This window comes from Cyanistes caeruleus, chromosome 3 (genome assembly GCF_971803275.1).
Source record: "Cyanistes caeruleus chromosome 3, bCyaCae1.hap1.1, whole genome shotgun sequence".
Taxonomy (NCBI): Eukaryota; Metazoa; Chordata; class Aves; order Passeriformes; family Paridae; genus Cyanistes; species Cyanistes caeruleus.
Window position 1 is genome coordinate 29602120 of NC_141703.1, and position 21092 is coordinate 29623211.

The 21092-nt window shown below is 37.8% G+C and overlaps 1 protein-coding gene across 15 annotated transcripts; it reads right to left on the reverse strand.

Annotated features, from left to right (window-relative positions):
* Window positions 1–20: 20 nt before the first annotated feature.
* Window positions 21–20664, reverse strand: IL1RL1 (interleukin 1 receptor like 1). 15 transcript variants are annotated; one of them, XM_023917996.2, is made up of 15 exons: window positions 20501–20664; window positions 19565–19693; window positions 18974–19089; window positions 16903–17104; window positions 16681–16779; window positions 15745–15820; window positions 13375–13576; window positions 12946–13108; window positions 12703–12865; window positions 10449–10517; window positions 8413–8545; window positions 8163–8320; window positions 5798–5941; window positions 3668–3826; window positions 21–1822 (listed from the first exon to the last, which is right to left on the reverse strand). In XM_023917996.2, exons 5-15 carry the CDS (start codon window positions 16681–16683, stop codon window positions 1476–1478), a joined length of 1617 nt encoding a protein of 538 aa, XP_023773764.1. In that variant the 5' UTR covers window positions 16684–16779; window positions 16903–17104; window positions 18974–19089; window positions 19565–19693; window positions 20501–20664; the 3' UTR covers window positions 21–1475. The 15 variants fall into 15 exon arrangements, with proteins under 15 accessions (XP_023773764.1, XP_023773753.1, XP_086736535.1 ...); XM_023917985.2 differs by lacking the exon at window positions 18974–19089; XM_086880409.1 differs by lacking the exon at window positions 20501–20664 and having other exon boundaries at window positions 19565–19723.
* Window positions 20665–21092: the final 428 nt, after the last annotated feature.

The following is a 21092-nucleotide window of genomic DNA, read 5'->3' on the forward strand; positions in this document are numbered from 1 at the left end:
CTCATTGGTGAAAAACTGTCTGGTTTGCCATAGATCTTTTAATTGAATGCTGAGAAATAACTATACATACATTTTATGCACATTTTTTCTACTCCAAATACCTATCTGTAAGTCTGAAGATCCATATTCAATAAAAACTTACATTAAAAGGAAAGAACTTGCCTGTTTGCATCCTGGAACAGTAAGTGTTCTGCATCCAATTTTCACTTTTTAAGTCCATTCTGTAGCAAGTCTGAAGCTGAAAACTAAGCCTTCTCTGACAGTAAGAATTTTCTGGGTTTGAAAATTTAAAAATATTAAAATTTTCAGGGAAACCTGTACTAGAATACATCTTGTTCCTGTTCCCCTGAACTAGGAGGAGATTTGGCTCTGGCCTTTGCATCTAGGCTATTTCCTATCAGAAAGTATAACTACATATGAGGCCAAAGCATAGAAAAAGGTGGATAATTCCTGTTATAAAAAAGCAGTCTATTTTTTCAGTAGCTTAAAGAAATGCTGACAGTGTATCAAAAGAAGATCCTAAATTTTGATATGTTATTTCTATCTGGAGATAATAATTACAGTAACACCATGATTATTGTACCTGAAAGATTTAAAATTTCCCCTTTGTGTGAGATTCATTTTAATAGATATATAAAATATTTTAAAGTGCATGTATTAGTGCATTTAAAAATACATACATACATGTACATAAATACATACCTTTACATGTATTAGTGCATTTAAAAATGCATGTTTTGTATATATATATATGTCTGTATATATCAATTCATTTATTTCCTGTAACAATTTATGTTATATTTATATATAGATATAGACATGGAGATATATCAATGTATTTATTTCCTTTAACACTGCATTTTTTTACTGCTATATTCACATCAGTCTCAAAAGACCCTCTAGTGAGGGATTTTTATTTATTTAGTATTTTTCCATACTAAGGAAAAATGAAATTTCATCTTGTCAGTATCACTATTAAATCAAAAAGGAATAAGTGTCAGAAAAAAAAAAAGTTAACAAAAGATTTCTTTAAAAATACTTTCTAGTTGCAAAATACACATTATACTTTCTAGTCAAATAATACAGAAGGCATTTATATTTTATCAACTGATATAGGAAGATGAAGTAAACCTGCAAGGCATTCAGTTAGTCACAATCATAACTTTCTGTTATATATATTATATATAGATATAGATAAATATATAACTATGTATAGAAAGAGTACAGATATGTTTGGCTTTCTGTGGCATGCAAAATTCTCCACACAATCTAGAATTATTTCTTTACAGATCTCTCATACCTATAAAATGTTCCTAGACCTCTTGCATCAATTTACCCCATCATTACTCAATCGAAGGACTAAAAAATGTTCAAAAAACAGAGCCAGACCTCCAGACTGTGCAGTCATGTACCTTCTGAAAGGAAAAACAGCTGTGGGCTTGTAGTGATGCTGCAGCACTGTTTTCCAGGACTGTTCACCTGGTGTTAGCCGAGTGTGAGGGCCTGCGTGTCAGTGGCATATGGTACCTCACCTGCTTCCAGAACTTAGAACTGGGTGACTGTGGGTGCACCGTGTGCTCCTCTTTCCATTTGATGGTACCTTGATGCTTAATAATAAACCTAAGGGATTCCTGAAACTTCTCATAAGTCCCAATTGTCTCCATTTCCAGAAGGATCACCTTGGTGTCATTTTGAATGAGGGCGTTGTATAAAGCGATGTGTTGATCATAAGCATCTTCTTTAGAATTAATCAGCTGGTGTGTTAGCAGGATGATCAGCCGTCTGCTCTTCTGCATCTTCTGCTCAATCGCACTGGCTGCATCTGGCAATGTACAAGAAAATGAGGCACTGATATTTCTTTTAAAATTCTTTTGAGATTGGAAAGTCCATTTTTATTGCTTAGTAACCAGACCTAATTTCTATCTCACTTCAGTCTGACACAGTTTATTTTTTTATTAAAAAAAAGACTTTATCCCCTAAACCTCTCAGAAAGGCAAAAACAAAACAAGAACCAACCAAAGGGGATGGGGCAGGTGGAGAAAAAAAGCAAAAAAGCCCAAAGCACAAAGCTTTCATTTCAAATTATTTGGTATTTTTGGTTGAAACATTATTATTTTCACTGCTTTTAAGTATTGTTAGGAATTTCTAGTCCAGTGACCTCGGGTCAAGTCCAGTAGATCTGACTGTAACAATATTGTGTTTGATCAACAGTCTCCATGTAAGGAATTGTGTTGTACCAAGTTTAATGCCTTAGAGATGATCTAGCAATACTTACCCGTGGAAAGTAGTCATTAGGAGACTTATGGGTGACTTGCATCTAAGAGGCTTATTTCCAGGTGGGGTTAGCATTAGCTACAGTTAATTGTCCTGTGTGCTAAATTATAGGCAAATCTGTGCATTGTGTGGGCCTTCACTCTGAAGGGGTAGATCCAGACTTTCAGGGCATCTGTGTGTCAGCACAACTGAAGGTGTTTGAATTTCCCACTACCATGTCGAGCTGCTCAATGCTGCAGTCATTGTGATGCTGGGCCAAAAGAAAGGAAGTGGGAGCCCAGCTGGGGAAATTCAATGCACCAATTATTTAACAAACCAGCTGATTTACAGATGCATCAGCCATCTCCATATGTACCCACCCTCTTTTCTTTTGCTGGGGGCTGCCAGACCACTGTAAGTGGTGTAAGTTTTTGCCATTGTTAGTTTTGTGAGCTACTGTAGCTCCTTGTGCTGGATCTGGGCATGGTCTGGCTCAACAACTTTTGCAGCTTTTTTTTTACCTTAATTTTTCCCAAGGCCAGGCAGCCCTTTCACAACTTTCCAGAAGAGAAGGGCATCAAAGATCTCAGCCTTAGCTCAGGTCAGATGAATGACACCTGGCCCAATGCAGATGATTTCAGAAATGTGAAACAGAAAATGCACCAGCTTAGGCTTCTGCTCACTGACAGAGGGAGAAGATGAGTCTACAGAACCAGAGCACAAGGTAAATAAACAACTCAGCTCTGGAGGAGAGCAGGTAGCATCTAGGTGGAACCAACCATACACAATAGTGATGTGGAAATTAGCACAGATTAATTAACAAGATTTCATCCTGAAAGACAAGAAAGCAGGAATAAAGCATATCAACTCTCCCCTGAACTAATGCTGGGAATTGTGTGAAGGGAAAACAGAACATGTTAGTGAAAAGAAGCTGAACTTCTCACAACTCTAACACATCATAAAAGGTTGAAAACTCCTGAGTGATAACAGCAAAGGTGTTTCCTTGGCTGAGTTTGTGGGTTTCTCCTCTTCCTTGCCTTGCAGTCAGCCAAGGCAGCTCACACACAGTTTGGTTGTGGCTTTGGCCAGATAATGGCTGTACAGAGTTAGAATTTCCAAAGAACATGTGTATGCTTAAAAGAGTCACGCTCAGGCTCATGTTTCCAGTGTGTTCCAAGATGATAAGAAGTCTGTGCCCCTTCCTTGTAGCTTGCTTTTTCTAGCACAGAGGAAAGCACAGAGGGCCCTTGTGACACCTAGCCTGAAAGAACACACAGATGGCTGCTGAGGAGATGAGCTGCAAGGTCAGGAATGTAGAGTGACCTTCTATACACCTAAAAGGGACTAGAATCACAATTTGCTCAAGCTTGACAAGTAATTCAGTGCAAATTCAATTATCAGATCTGAAACTTACCTTCTCCAGGATATATATCTCTCCCATAAATACACAATTTATATCCACATTTATTTTCTAGAATATCTGGCATAATTTGGTAAACAAAATATTCCACAAAATTAGCTTCACTGGTGTGGGTTTTGGGGTAGATTACATACGCATCGTATATCTTTCCATCTATAAGGCAAAACAAAAGGAAGGAGTATTGTGTTAACATGAATTAGAGCTGTCTTTTGCAAAAAGTAGGAGATAAATAAAAATATCAGTCACTGAAATAGATCTAAGAAGCTCTGGCCAATCTGTATAATGTATATCATCTCATGCATGTTTGGAAACTAACGACTGTTTGATGTTTTCCACGCTCAATTTTTTTGTCCTGTGTGTTGTAGCTTTGGAGAACCTGGCCTTTGTATTGTGAAGGCTGTATTCCGAAGTATATGCTGTAAGAGTTGAATTGATTGATGCATATTATCATGATACAGCGATGAAACTCAGCATTTGTTATTTCAGTGATAAAATTCGCTATTAACAGGCTTTGTCTCTCAGCACAAGATATTCCATTCAAATTCTTCCATCATGAAGATTTTATTCATCATTCCCACAGCATATGATACTCCTGAGTGGAAAATCCCATTTCTTAGGAAACAGTCTTACAATCAGAACCAAGTACAAAGTATTTATTTCATTCCTTGTTTCATGTCTCTAAACTAAGTTTTCCATTACAGCGTTTTTATTCTAATCATGAATGTTTCTTTCTTTCTCTCTGTTGGAAATGGCCACATCCTTTCTTTCGTTGCCAAGGTTCTTGCTCAAACCAATCTAATAGATCCTGTGAGGAACAGCTGAGGGAGCCAGGGTTATCTAGTCTGGAGAAGAGAAGGCTCAGGTTTGACCCTATTTCTCTCCATAATGACCCAAAAGGAGGTAGTAGCCAGGTGAGGATCAGCCTCTCCTCCCAGACAACCAGGAATGGGAAAAGAGGCACAGTGCTAAACTGGACCAGGGGAGGTTTAGGTTCAACATTAGGAAGAATTTCTTCATAGAAAATATGATTAGGCATTGGAATGGGCTGCCCAGGGTGGTGTTGGAGTCACCATCACTGGAGGTATTTAAGGAAAGGCTGGAAATGGCACTGAATGCCATGGTCTAGCTGACATGGTGGTGTTTGGTCATAGACCGGACTCAATGATCACAGAGGTCCTCATTGATTCTGTGAATCTGTTTATTTTGTGAATCTGTAATAATAATACAATGTCCATTTCCAGAGTCTGATTAATTTCATCATGAAATATACTTAAGTGGAAACTGTCCTAAAAAAGCATACTTCTTTCCTCTTTAAGGAGAAGATAAGTAACTAGATCGGCTGTAGATATCTACCATGCAGACATTATGGTGTGAGTCAGCTTCAGATTAAAAAATTTAAAAATTGTCCTTTTAGCTGGATTTGGTCTCTTAAAAACATGTACCTCATCATGTCATTAGGCACCGCCTGCCTTTCAGCTGCCCCCTGCAGGGGAGTTCAGGTCTCACTTAAGCTCTAAGGCAGCCTCAGCAGTACCAGCTGCTTACAGTAAATTAGACAGCTGGACACAGCCACAGACCTCCAGGTTTCATATTTAAGATGGAAACTTGCACGTGTGCACTTTCATTTCACACAACTAAATGCAGATGTCTGAATCTTGAGCTGAAAGCAACCAATGAATTTAGATGGGATATCTTCCTCCAGAAATGCCTTCCACACTACTGGTATCTTTTTGGCCTACAAAAACTGTGTTGCTCAAACATATGCTTTTAACATGTTAGTCATCAGGTTTGTTCCTTTACATTAGAGAGCACATAAAAAGTACAGTTAACAGCACTGTAAATCAGATTTTCAAAGTCATTCAGTATTTTATGGCAAATACTTTCATCTAGAAAAACTACAAAACCAGGATTGAATCTCTCTTTTATGTAATTCAGTGCTACAAAACTGAGGAAACAAGGGAATATAAAGCACTTACAGAGCTGTGTATGACTTCTCTTTACTAAAGGTGCAAGAGAAAAGAATCAGGCTCAGGTGTCATGAGTTAGCAACGATCAAATAAATTACTTTCTCTATGATTTGTCATTTTCCCTTTTTTTAAACTTTTTTTCTCAAATCTTACTTACCATCCTTGACTGAGTAGGGCTGGAATATCTCCCGATACAAGAGGACAATATCAACTCGGAAAGACTGGTAAAGGATAACTGAGATTGCTATTGCACCTAGCAGAACCAGAGATCCTGTGATCAGGAGGACATTAGGAAGAGCCTCTGCAAAGTAGAGGAATATATTGTTAGCCACAGAGAAGTAAGTTAACCTGTGTGCTGAAGCTTTAGTCTCATATCCTTACTTCTGCTACAGTTTTCAGGAGCTCAAAACAGAAATTACAAAGCTTTTTCCTTCCCCAGCTGGCACAGCCAACACATAGACCCCTGAACTAGAAGCATATTATGCAGTATATAATTAATGTTAATTTTGTTAATCCAGACCTACTTATGCTAAAAAACACAGCTGAAAATGATGTTTAAGTATTTTGAAACTTTTAAAAACTGGTTTGAATACAAACACACAAAACACAAAAAAAGGAGTGTGCACATCTTTGTTACACATTTACAAGATGAGAGGCACAAGCAAATCTATAGCTTTTCTATTATTCTGAGAAACAAGCAGCATTGCTTTAGCATAAATATTGCTGAGCTTTGTAAGGACTGAGTAAAGAAAACTAAAGCAGAGCACAGCCACTTCTGGACACAGCATAGCTGACACCAACAGTGCTGAGGAGCAGAAGCAGACACCTTGTCAACAGCAGCAACAAGGACAAGGGCACAGATATCCATACAAAAGAGGCATCAGTGAAAGCAAGGTCACAGTCAAGAGCTTTCATAAAGATTTACTGAAGACCTATGAATAAAAAACAAAATAAGATTTGTCTATAACCCAATTAGATTCACTGATTCATAGGATGAATACAGAATGTGCTCTCCTCCATCTAGTCTGTAACAGGGGGCCAACAAGGGAGTTGCATTGATAAACCAGAGAGCAGGAGCTGGTACTCAGTTCCCTTCCCGCTCATTGCAAGTGCACTCCCACACTCAGGTACTTCAGTGCAGAGCTGGTGTGTTTCCAGCTTCCTCAGCAATGATGCACTCAAACTCACCTATCCAACCAAAACATCTCCTGCCATCTTCCTGCTGGGTTCTATTCTGCTCTTACAATTCACCTGCATCCCTTCTAGTCTAGGCTACAGCAAGGAAATTTGTCTAGGCTTTGAAGCCATGATCCTCTAGAAAGTCATGAGCAGTCAAGAATACATCAGGACATGGGTCTGTGCACACCCTGTGATCACAGTACACTTGATTTTACTCTACCCATGACTCTCTTTTAGAAAACCAGTCTCTGTTAAAGGTCTTGACATTTACTTTCAAAGTCCCTGAGAAAAGAGAGTAGTTTTAGATTACATATTAGGAAGAGATTCTTTCCTGCGAGTGTGGTGAGGCACTGGAACAGGTTGCCCAGATAAACTGTGGATGCCCCATCCCTGGAAGTGATCGAGGCCAGGTTGGATGGAGCTCCGAGCAACCTGGTCTAGTGAAAGATGTCACTGCCCTTGGCAGGGGGTTTGAAACTAAATGATCTTTAAGGTCCCTTCCAACCCAAACCATTCAATGATTCCATGATTCTTAATGGTTCAGCATATCTGAAGGGATGAAAAACAAAAAGATTGATCACAGCTGTTTCTTGAGTCTTCACAGACAAAAGAGCATTTTCTGCAACAGGAATCTGATTCAGTTGTGTTGGCAAGAGTGCTTAGGGATCTGGCTATCCCTATTACAAAAGAACATTCCTGTATGAGCTAAGGATTATCCCTGTCCCCACCATTTACTGCCCTGGATTTTTCTTCTCTTTCAGGTACTACTAGAATTTAAAAACAAAACCAAGGGAAAGCCTTCAAAGTGCTACTCACACCTCTGCGTGGCACAGAGGGAACACAGTGGCACTCAGAGAAGATAAAAAGTGATTTTGAGGAGGCAATTCCTACAACATTCAGTCCAAAAAAGGGCACTACAGTGAAGCAATATAGTAAGGAATGAATAAACAGCTGAATAAATAATAAACCAGGAGCTGAAACCCTTGTTTTTAAATTTTGCCTACTTTCTGCCACAGTTTTACACTAGAAACAGTAGTTTGATTTGTCACAGTGGAGAAATATCCTAGGAACAGGATAATCTTATCACAGGGCTGATACAGTCACGCTCTGCATGTTTCATCTCTTGCTGATACTGTTTGAATAACAGCCCACTCTCTCCCCCACCCCAAGGACTCAGCCACAAGAATTTTGCAACTGGTTTGAACATGTAGGGAAAAAGCAAGCTGGTTTTGCTTCTTATTAACTGAAACTTTTTTACTATCTGAAACAAATAATAAAATAAACTCACCAACATATTTCAAATTAATTGCAAAGTGTAAAGAATCAAAACAAAAAAATCCTACCCTCAGGCTGCTCTTTGAGTTGTAATGTCACCGTGACTCTTGTGTTGTACATTGTGTTCAGTGCAATACATGTGAAATTTGACTGCAGATCCTCCTTTTTTACTTCAGTAATATTCAAAGTGGTCTCCTCATAGTATACTTGCTCATGTCCGTGAAAACTAATAGAAAAAGAAGGAGCTGGTAACATTGGTTTCAATGGTTAGGCACAGTTTACATAGAAGAAAGATTATTCTGTGTTATATGCACTTACAAATGAGTTTCTTCATGAAATCTCGAAAAATCAAGGTTTTCCACTGCGATGTTATCCACATCCCATCTGACAGCAGACAGTGGCTGTTTCTTAATCCCCAGGCGGGCCTGACATTTCAGAGACAAAGCAGCACCTAATGAAGATAGAGAGATGTAAACATTCCTTAATGAAAAGCTTAATTTTATCTTCCTCATAACATCTTTTTCTACAAATCTTCATACAGCTTATGAGTTTTGTCATAACAATTTTGATATTTTTCTGAACTGCTGACAAAATGATACATAGAAGAGACAAAAGAAATAGTAAAATTAACTTTTCAACAAATGGGCTAATAACACACCAAGGATTACAAGAAGAATTATTCTTTATTCTATTATTATTTATTATACACTTATATAAATATAAATTATTATTTATATTTATTATGATGAAGGCAATGTAGCCTTTACTTGTGATGTTTGACACATGTAATCAGCCAGTGAGGAAAATAAAAAGGATAATGGTGATTGACACACAAATGTACTCAGAAATAACCTAATTAAATTTCAGTATATAATATTTTGCAGAAGACTTGTGTGTGCTTTATTTTGGACTTTATTTAAGCTGGACAAAAGTAAAGTAAACCAGTCCAAACAAAACTAAAACAGGAAATTACTTACTAAATATTTCCCATTAGGAAATATTTATTCCAAAGTAAGGGTCACTATTGCACCAAAAGAAAGTATAATTAAAACATGGTAAATTGTTTGCATGTAAGTCCACATCTAAACAGGTCTTAGATAAGTTATCAAATCTTATGGTTCAGTCATGAATTGGTATTAGGGAGCATGGAAAAATCCCTTCATTTTTGTGAACTGGAGACAATAGAACCAGCACAGCAATTGGGTTTTCAATGTAGAATGAATTTGTTCTATGCAAGCAGTGCCAGAACAATAGGCAGAGCCCACAGAGCACTAGGCACTGACCATTTACTAGAGAAAGCTTGTCCTTGAGCAGAGACAATCTAATTTCTGAGCAACAAAGCAAATGGGGGAAAGAGGAAAAAAAGAATGGGAATGTAAGTCAACTGGTAAGTTCAGCCCCAGCATGTAGCACACAGAGGGCTGTGGACCCCTGCAGTATCTGCTACAAGAGCAGCCTTGCTGTAGGACAGAGGAAGAAAAATGGTAGTTACAATCCCTTCTCCCACTGGCCCAGCTTCATCCCACTTGCTCTGGCAGACAGACATCCTGGATTACCTGTTTAGATTTCAGATGGGTTTAGTCTCTTGCTGGAGCACTCCACCTTTCTCCACTGACTACAGAAAAACACCAGACAGCTCTCACTCCTACCAGAAACACCTTGCACTTGATGGTACAAGTTACCCAGAATGAATCTGAATCCCTGAGAACATCTATAGCCCTGAACAGAGGGGAGCCAGGAGAAAGCTCTACATCGTGGGCTGTCCGACCAGCCCTGTCTAAATTCACTGCCTGGTCCTGTCCTTCAGCCCTCCCAGAACCTTCCAAGTAGACTGGTCTGATCACTGCTAGCCAACATGGATATGAGACAGGCAGTGCTCCTCAGCCTCAGGGCCAGCAACCAGTTCCTTGCTCTCCTTCATTTCCCAACAGAGACACAGGCACTGTCTCCACATGGGCACTGAAGGCAGCAAGGAGTAGCTCTGGTCACAAGAATAGTCCATCCTTCCCTCTTAGGGGTACCATCAAGCAGTTTTGAGGGATTTAGCCACAGCCCTGTTTGAAGTGGATGGAAGATGTCACCTTTCAGTTGAGATAATTCACTCTGTGAATTATCCTAGTTTATCTCGGTGAAAGTAGAACAAGTTATTTCAATCTTCTTAAACTTTACTTAATGTCTAAATAACCCATCAGTTATATCTAACTTCACATCCCTGGGCCTGGAGGCAAATCTGGTAAATGTTATGGTGCAAAACTGTGATGAAAAGTCCCATCATTACACTTTCTTGAAGATATTCATGTTTGCTAGAACATTACAAAATGTTAATTTAACAACAAATTAAAATTTATACTCACCAAGCTCTGCTTCTACTACATCTTTATTCTTTGGAAATATGATTTGAGGTGGTAGAAATGAGTATTTCACTTTAGGAATTAAGGAGGAAAAGAAAGCATACATTAGCAAGCTGTGAAAATGCATTTTTTGTAAGATAATGTTTGTAAACTGTACAATATTTTATGATCACAAAACAGAATTGCAAACTAACAGTGTTTCACATACCTATTGGGATCATCTGGTTTTAGTCCACCAACCAAATATCTCTGGGGAGTATGTACACGTTAATATTTTCAGTATTTTCTCCCCGTCTATTTAATTTTACCTTTGTACATAGAAAGTAAGGAAAAAAAAATAGTTTTGAAGTACTGTTTTAGCTGTCAAGGGGGGGAAAAAAGCAAATACTGTTATTGGATTGTGTGTTTTCTCAGCTGTTTTGGGGGTTTTTTTAAGAGGCACTTGAGAAATTACATCTATTATATCAAATAGGTAATATGTACTTTTATGCAGTATCTGAACTACAAGCAAACATATTGCTTTTTAACTCTTTCCTCATTAAGCTTTCCCATCTCACAGCACCTCTGTAAAACCCTTATTTCCCAAAAAAAACTGTAGGAACACATTTCAGTCCCTGCTTCCCAGACTGACTGAATATGATAAAATAGAAGTCAGGAGAGAGCCAGTAATTTCCCAGCTATCTGACTATACTGAGTTCTCAGCTGCCAGCATTCAGAGACAGAAAGTCCTCTGGATTAGCATGAATCTGCAAGGCAACAGGAATGTATATCATAGTTCTCTAATATTAACAAAACAGAACAGCTCCACTCATGAGCATACTAATTTTAAGGTCTGACAAAAACTCAAAGGAGTTGTCATTAAGTACTTTCAATTTAGCAAAACCTGGAGCGGATGTGCCAGACCCCACCCAGATTTCACATGTGTTGCAATCTCTTCTTTCTGCAAGGATTTCAAAAGAAAATTAGATGAACTTCAGGATCTGCCTGGATGTAAAAAAGGTTTTTTTGTAAATGTTGTAAATTGGAATGCCTTTACGTCAAATAAAACCCAGAAATTTCTTTTGTAATCCTCCAGGAAGAACTAGTCCAGAACAGTTAGGGAAGTTTTGATGGAAGTACATGCAAACAAAAATTGTTAGGCAGAGAAGTATCATGTAAAGCATAATCGTGATCATGTAGAGCAACAGGTAGAAAAGGAAGAAGGGCACAACATTTCCCAGCTACTGAACTAGTTCTTTACTCAAATCTGTTTTCTGTCCAGCTCAGAATAATCAGAGCTAGCTCTGCTACTGATTTCTGGGCACAGCAGCAAAAACTGCATCCAAGGCTCCCACACTCCAAGCCTGCATTCTGCCCACAAACTGTGTGCCTCTCCAGAGCAAAAAGGCCTGCTTTTCAGTCTGCAAATAGACATTACTTCAAACAAACAAATAACTAAACAACAACGAAGCAACCACGTGAACCAAACTCAAGCTCTCCATCACCCCCCAAGAAAAGGTCTTTCTGACTATTTTTCTACTGACCTGATTGCAGAACTGAAGATACATTTTGAAGTTTTGCAAATTGATGCAATCTGAAACTGCAAATTGCTGTATGCCCTTTCCTGATCACCATCCAAATACAAAGCCTCGCTGAGGAAACTGCATCCTAGAGGCACTCCAAAGTCCACAAACCTCACTCATATTGGCTATATTCAAAATCACAGAGACATAGCAACCACTGAGATCCATCCATTTTCTATTTCTACATATATCTTGTTCATTTTGTCTTATTCAAGACAAATTTAAAAGTTTTTCCAGTCCTACTATCAAATAAATGTTAAATGGTTGAGATGGACCAAGAGGCATTTAAGCTGTAGGCCATCAAGACATGACTGATCTAGTGATCACCAGACAATCCTCGCTAGCCACGAAATCTGCTGCCCTCAAAAAGTAGAAAGCAGAGCATTGTGGCATCCCACTGAGGAGATCCTTCATTTCAGAAATGTGCTACCAGAGAACTCTACCAACCACAGCATTTAACCAGAGTCATCAGAATCTTTTAAACAGAAAACTGAATGAGACCAGAACCCATCTTGGTCAAATCATCTTGGTCTTGATGGCCATCCACAAAATTAATCTAATAAAGCTAATCTATATCTTAAATGAGTTGATAAAACAAATCATCCAAAACTCTTTTAATGTACAAAAGGAGTTCCTTTTGCTCTTAGTTGATATTAGTCTTTTTATCTTAACAAGCTAGAGAATTACTGTCTTACCCTCACTGATGAAAATTCTTGTTGCTGATACATTAAACACATTTCCTTTATGGGTATAAATAAATTTACAAGTATAATAACCATCATCCTCTGTTCTTGGATTCTCAATAAAGAGATAATTTTCTTTCGTGAAGTATCTCTGTCCCTGAAGAGGTTTGCAGTCCTGGAAAAGAAAAATGTGTTTGGTTTCAAAGAGCTTTTCAGTATTCTGACCTACACTGGCACTATCAGGGTTTTATTTACCTTATACCACTGGACAATAGTAGCATTCTTATAGTTATCAATGGTAGGACAAGCAATTTTTCCTCTTCGAGTGTCATTTGCGTAATGAATCCGGCTCGGGAAGCATTCTCCTGGCTTGTATGAGTGCACTTGCACACTCATGTTGTATGACTTTGTGCGATTACTTGAAAAATGGAATAAGGTATGTCAGTAATTGTATTTTTATATGGAATATATTAATGTTTATAACAAATGTGTGTCATACTATAAACGTGGATGATTACTGTATTTCAGTCACAGCTGGATTTCAGTGACCTGCCATGAAAATAGCAGTTGCAGGGTGAAAACTTACAAAGAAAGTAATCATTTTCACAAATTATAATTAGAATATATCATCAAAATATATATTCTTGCCAGTCTTACACCTTCCACTTTCCATGTGGCACTTACAAATGTGTTACACAAGTGTAGTTTCCAGAATCCTCTCTAGAAATTGGCAGAAACCAAAGAAAATTTTCTACGGAAAATACTCGTGATCCCTCTTCTTCCGCAGGAATTATTTGGTGAGTATCCATGCGATACCAAGTGATTTTCACAGATGAATTCCATTTGGGACATTTTATAACTAAAGCCTCACCTTCCATAGGATCAACTGCAAACGAACAAAAGATTAAAATCTCAGATAAATTAAACCTTTGTCCACTGAGACAGAGAGTTTGGTATTCCTGGATCAGTATGCCAGTCATGTCCCTCTACCCTCCTTGAGCCCGCCTTTTGAGTGATGATACGTAGCAGGTTTATTTTCACTAGATTGTCTTTCAATAAAAAAATTGTTTACCTTGAGTTATGGAATCATTTGCTTCCAGAAAACATTAACTAACGTGCGGGGCACAAATAAACAAATCCCTAGGTTCTAAGCAGAGACACAGTAAAAAACAGGAGGACTTAATTGAAAAACAGTTTTTTCTTACAGTGAGCTTATTATGTAAATATTTTCCTAAAATATTGTTTTTATTCAAAACAGAAATTAAAACACAAAGAAAAATATTGGCTTTAATGTAGTTATCTTTCCTTACATCAGTATAATGAATATTTATTTATGCAACAGATGAGTGCTTCTTTTTCTGCCTCTTTAATACAGAGAAATGAAATTGATTTTTTTTTTCCCTGGAAGAAAATAATCACAGATGAAGGAAGTCTGTAGATTAGATCCTTAGGAAAAATAAAATAAAATGAAAACACAAAAAAACAGCTTCTCTATGAAGTTCATGAAAATGGTGTGGGGAAAAAATGAAAGCAATGTGATACCCTGAAAGGAAGAATCTGATGAGAAGGTGGGAAGGTGAAAAGATACCAGAAATATTTGAGACAAATAAGAAGCTTAGAAAAATAAACCACATGTGGTCACACATAAGAAACTTGGGAGTAAGACACTAAATTTTAATTTTTTTTTTTAACTGAGTATAATTCTACTTTTGAATACTGAAATTGGTCCAGAGAAAATAGAATTAAGCAATTTTGACAAATACTTAAGTGCTCAGGTACCTGAATAGTGTACTGAGCACTGAAAACAAACATTAATCTGAAAGTTAAATTGCATTCTGAGAGGATAAAGATGGGAGTATGAGAAAGAGTGATGACAAGAAAAGGATTGAGATTGGCAGAGGAACTGCAGCAGATAAGGGAACATGAAAATGAGAGTAGATAACCAAACAGCTAACCAAAACAGACAGTGTCTATCAAAAATGACACTTTACAGTGGTAGCTTTAGACATGTAGGTGCACAAATCAGGAGGTGAGAGTCTCTACGTGATGAACACCTGCTCTGGGTCTTTCTAAAGAAGTGGTCTGTCTCCACTGATATTGTCATCTCACTTATTAATTTGGATCTCCTAAATTAGCCAGGTATAAGTAACCCAAATGCCATCATTTTAAGTTTTCCCACCCACAAGCATTGCAAAGACACTGGGACATATCAGGGGGGACAGAAAAGGCAGCATTGCCCTGCCAAAGGTGGAACACATTTGAAATACAAAGATTCCTTTGAGGAAAAATAGTGTGGAGAGGGAAGACAGGAAAGAAAGGCCCCATGTAAATTCAATGACATCCATGAAAATCATCTTGGCAAACTCTTCAGCAGAATTCGGCATCTTAGTAAATTTAATTTGCTTGAATCTTAGCATTCCTATTGTAAAATTGACAATATGGACAAATATTTAGAGATCATATTTTACATAATTTTTCAGCCAAATGAGCATGTCAGCTAGAGAATAGAAGTACATGAGTGCTGTGTGACACTGTGTCACTGGGCAGCAGTATATAGCTGAGTCAGTAACACTGGCCCATCAAGAAAGAGTTTATTGTTCTGGACATCCCCCCTGTGCAGGGAAACATTATTGTTACACTGCATTTTTCAATTAACACCCCCAAATTCGGGACATTGGAGAGCTTTTCTATGGAGCACCGATTTACACCCCTGACTCAGCAGGGTGCATATGCATGTGCATTGCTTAGTGCAATTAAAGCTTGCTCCTGGAGTTTGTGCCCATCTGGGACGTGCCACTCTCAGATTCTTTCAAGACCCTTTTCTTTCTGCTTGCAGAGGTTTCAAGTGGCAGAAGTTGAACCTAGACTTGCTGCCGTAGAAATGGACAGTGATGCATTTTAATATACATTAAAAGCTTGATTTTAAGTTGTGATTTCTGGCTTGAGGTGAACTCACTAACTTTAGGCTTAAAAATAAAACCACCAATTTGGAAACAGCCTACACATTTCTACAGAACAAACCTTATCAGAAACTATTTTTAAAATGTGACTTACATATTTCAGATGTCATGGAAACCGAGAGGAAGGTAGATAGGAGGATCAAATCTATATTCCCCATCATATTTCTAAACTAGGAAGAAAAACATCGATATCTTAGAATATACTCTGCATTAGTAATGCTGTATCGATGTACATCAGAAAATTGAATGGAAAAGGATATGCACTGATAAACTTCATCATGTGAGCTGCTCTGTACAGTGAGCATGTGTGCGTGCACATAGCAGTGGGTTTGCAGCTTTGAGATGATGTTATTTGTTCTATCATAACTGAAACTACAGTTATAACTTAGCTTAGTGGGAGTCAGGGAATCACTCCGTCATGGTGCACCTCAGGCAGAAGCCTCTTTTAATTTGCTTGAGTTTTTTTTTTAAGGGAGATAAATGTACATTGGCATTATCTTCAAGGTCAAGTTCAGAGAAACTGTACCTCAGCTTAGAAAAGGACAGATCCTGGATTTGAAAATGTAAACCCTGGTTTTGAACTAAGGTTACATCCTTACATACAATCAATTGCTTAGGTGCACAATACTTCGTTTGTCTTTTTATGAAATGGGAGTTATCTTCAGTGACAGCTTATCTAGGTGAATGTTTAGCAGTAAGATCAAAACCAGGTGAGTGTCATAAACAATGCTAAGCTTGAAAGGGAACTAACAAAATGGTCTGGAAAGGTAGGTAAAGGAGAATATATACTTAGCTAACAGCATCAGGGCAGATCCTGAATCTCACTGATGTTTCCATTTGTGTCCAGCTGATATGCACCAGCAGTAATTCACACCTTGTGGTGTGGCTCAAGAACTCTCCAGCAAACCCCTTTATTTGAAAAAACTGACCATTTGATCATGGGCATTAAATTGACCTAATCCAGGAATATCTCAGGAGACAGCAGGCATGCAATCCAGCTATACTACATAGCTGTAAGCATTCTACTCACCATTAAAAAGCCTTGAATGCAGTTCTTCACAGCAGATCACAGAGCAGTGGGTTCTATTGTGGTGTATGAGTAAGCAGCAGTCACAGGGTCCTACAGGCACTAGACAAATTGTTTTCAAGAGAAATCAGGTTAGAAAGGAAATATCATTTAACTTGCAGATAGTGAGCACAAGGGGAGTAGTGAAAAGCAGGCAAGAAATGTAAGTACTGTCGTCACACTTACTGCAAGGAATTTTTATTTCAGAGCCAAAAACTTCCAGACTAAATAAACACTGACAATACTTATCAAGTACTATGTTTTTGCCAGGTCTGAAATTCAGAGCAAACTCAGATCTGAGCTTTCAGAAATATCATCAGCTTTGTATTGATATGGAAAGTTTCTTCTTTCAGAGGTTTAATAATATCCAGAGGGTTATTCTTAAACTCTGAAAAAAACAAAAAAAATAGTGTTCAAAAAGTGTGAGAATTTCATTGTAGGCATTATGCAGGGACAGTCACAAATCACAGGAAAGATCAAAAAAACAGCATCTCAGCATTAATGTCACAGCAAAGCTGATGCCATGCCTTTTACAGGAAGTGAGTGACCAGTCAGGAGAAATATATGTGTGAGGATCGATTTGCTTTCATTATTGCTGGAGAAAAACACCACATACAAGAGCAAATCTACTGACTTCCTTTACTTTAAGGAAACCTTAGGCCAGGTGAACAGATTTTTAGAGGGTACTTTACAACACTAACATGAAGACTTTTGTCCTAGAAGGAATGAACAAGGTGTTCATGAGTGACCTGGGACTGGACAGACCCGTGGGAGAAAAAGATACGTCACAAAATGTCACAATGAAATCCACAACATCAACACAGCAAAGCATTCATCTTCATTCATCATTTAGAGCATGAAACTTGTTCCTAGAAGCCATTCCTAACATTATCTGGGACCAAAAATATCCAGAATATTCCTTCTCTACTGGGATCCTTTTCCCACAAAGTGCTTGGTTTTATTCCAGCAACTTATTTTGCTCCAACAAGGTATGCCTTGTAATATTAACTGCCTTTCTATTTTTTAGAGCGATCTTGTTTAGATAAGTGACGCCTCAGCAAGATGACAAAAACTAAACTGATTGATTTTTAAAGAAAAATAATTTCCTAGACTGTTTGGAGTCTTTCTGAAATGAGGGTGTTTTTTTTCTCATTTGTTATTTTATTTGTAAGTGTTTATTAGGATTTTAACCACAAGTAATACCACTTTTGGAGACACTGACAAGTCCCTTATTGCCAATGCTATTGCAGCCCTATAAATGGAAGGCTGGTGATTACCAGAAAGTTGCAAGATTTGCTTTCACCATTTTTGAGATACAGATTTTTCCAGGAAGGGAAAAAGCCAAACACTTGCTCTCACCAACTTTTTTAACAAGCACCAGAATGACTCAGGAGTAAGAAATTCATAATTTCCTATCTCCATACTTGCCAGTTTTTGCAATTAGCCTTCTGTTTATTGAAAAAATATGTCTTTGAGAGACCTTAGACATACTGGGCTACCAGCCTGCACCAAAAGAATGCAAAGTATTCCAGCTGAGATTCTCCCCATCTAATGTGATGATTGCCTTACTGATTTTCCCTCCATTTTTAAGTTGCTGTGTATCGCAGAAGTTCAAGTAGGGTTTGGGGGTTTTGTGCATGAATATGTACAATATTCTGTATTGAAAGAGGAATGTTGCCTGAAAATTCAAAGAGCTCACGCAATGAAAAAAGCAATGTGATTTTGTTTGCATTTTCCAAAGTCAGTGGTAAACCAGCAAAGCAGCAAATTATATCAACATGAACTGAAACAGAGGTTGCAGGTCTAGCAGAAAAGAGCAAGAAAAGGACTGGTTCTACACTGCCTGGCAGCTTCTTCCTATAGCTTAGAATGACTGTGTGGTATGAGTGTAAGCCTCTGTAAACAAAAACTTCAGTGTGGTACTGAAAAAACACTGGATTCAAAATTTGGGATAACTATCTGAGTAGGTCAAAACCTAGCTCCTAATGATCCACTACCAGAGGAAGGTGAGAGAAGGGGGAACCCACTGTGTATATTGCAGAAGCAGTGGTCTGTGGGGCTGAACTCATTGTTTCTCTGAAGGCAACTGTGTTACTAACATAGTCCTGATTTTCTTTCCAAAAATTTATTTTCCAACAAAATGTTTATAATGCTGTTTATATAAGTGACAAACATTACCTTGCATAGTAACAAAACCTGGAAATAGTATTGCAATTTCTACCCAAGAAACTTAACAGACTTTACAATGTAAACATACCATGAAAAAGCAGTTCTGTGGGGTTTTTTCACTGATATATACACAACCCATACACATTTTGGAAATTATTTTCATTCTTCTATCAAACCAGAAAATCCATTCTGACTGAAAACATCCTGTTAAAATTGCAGCAGTAAAACTGAACTTATTCCAGAACTCACATTCACAAGAGTTAACAATTATAATAGCTACAGGTGTATGTGTGAAATTCAGGAATTTCAGTAATAAAGCATGAAATTTCTAGAACTGATATACATATTATTCTTAAAAAATATTTTTAAACAAAAAAATACATATATATGTTAAACACTGTAAAATCAATTGCAGAGTAAAGATTTTCTGTGGGTTTGACCAATTATTAAAAATATACGCCAGGAAACTGATGGCAAAATCCATTTCTAAGTACACTTCACTACAAGATAAATTTTTATGTTCATCCCCACACTATTTGTCTATCATGGAAGCATACCCACTATTTTAATCTAATATTATTTCTCAAGATAATGAAGCACATAAGTGAATTGAAATAAACTTTCTTATCAAATACTTCTATTACTTCTGGTTAAATGACAATATAAAAATTTGACCTACCATTTGGAAAATTTAGAAAGCAGACAAGTGGCTTGTTCTCTGTGGATGGGTCTTTTGCAGAGATTTCTCTGCTTAGCTTGTACCAGATATTGCTGTGAGCTCTTTTTATGCAGCTTGGGCAGTTCATATCTGTAGCAGCAAGATACACAAATGCATTCTGAGACACCTCCCACTGAACAGAGCAGAACATGCAAATTACTGTAGCAATTTACTTTAAGTACCTACAAGAGATAGCATCTCATTATTCCAGCTAATCAGGCATCTTTTACCACTAGCTTAGATTTTTCTTTATTGCAAATTATTCCTTTTTAGCACAATTATAGTGCAGTAAGCCTGCTGTCTGGGGAGCACAGAGAGGGGACACTCAGATGGCAGAAGGCACTTTGAAACAGATTTTGCTTGAAAACAACAGCTTTGCGTGGTCTAGTCAAGCAGCAGGTCCCTGAGAACAGCTTGAAAAGTCTCTGGAGAATCAGAAGCAGTTTTTACTTAAGGAAACTGCTTCACTGAAGCTAGGCTGGAAAAAGGTGGTGCTGAAAAACCAGTAATCTGCACCAACAGCTAAATTAAGTCTCTGAGGGAAAGAAGATTTTATCCTATGGTCATTCAAACTTTTGCGTCCCTTCCCTGGCAAAATTATGAATTCTATTTGTCCCTCCCAGTGTTCCTGGGACTCTACTGCCAGTATGCAACAACTCCACATCAATACACAAAGATGTAGCAATTATATGCCAGTATGCAGAAATCTTACCTGTGTCACACCCAAGGTCTCCCCAGTTTTTGGTATAGAATTTCCTTTGAAATGATCTGGGGTTTGTACTTCCCATATGACAAAATAAAAAAAAAAATGCAAAAGAGCTAAAAAAGAAGTCAACCAACCAGAAGAAATGAAATCTCACAATGTTTTGGTTTTGGTCAAACAGTTCGGACTCCTACCTTCAAATGCTCACAAATTATTCCTTGCTCAAGTTCGTGAGGTTTCATCAGAATCAATGTCTTCCTCATTTCCTGATGTGAGAGACTTTGGTGAAAATTCTGGAGTAACCATCTGCATTCGGTGGTGGGGTCAATATTCTATAACCACAACATGTCAGTTTCATCTAGGGAAAGGTTAAATATATTCAGGTAAAACTAACTTCAATTTTCTGGAAACAGAAAAGGTTATTCTGTCATAAAGTCCACTGAAACTTCGATCAGAGGAGCTTATAGTGTTGCCATTCTTGAGAAGAGCCCTTGCCCAGGTTGTTCCCAGATTGTGGTGCAGATGGGAAACTGAGCTCCTGACTAAAAAGAATACTTGCCAGATGAGCAAAAGCCATTCTGCAGCTTTCAAAAGAAACTAAAATCAATGCCTCATAACTTTGGGCCCATCTTCGAAAACGAAATCCTACTGATAAGTTTATGGAAAAAAGAGCTTATAGAAATACCTCAAGAGATTTCTTTGAGGGGTGAATTGGCAGCCAGTATGCATAGCACTACAGAACGCAAGGGAATCATCTGTTCTCAAAGCAAAGAGATAAGTAATGAG

What these genes read in the sequence shown, in the direction of transcription:
- IL1RL1 (XM_023917985.2), bottom strand. An exon ending in TACACTTGTGTAACACATTT is followed by an intron (nt 13,109 to 13,374) that starts GTAAGTGCCACA and finishes CCATTTTTCAAG; the next exon opens with TAATCGCACAAAGTCATACA. An exon ending in TTTCATGAAGAAACTCATTT is followed by an intron (nt 8,321 to 8,412) that starts GTAAGTGCATAT and finishes TTTTTCTATTAG; the next exon opens with TTTTCACGGACATGAGCAAG.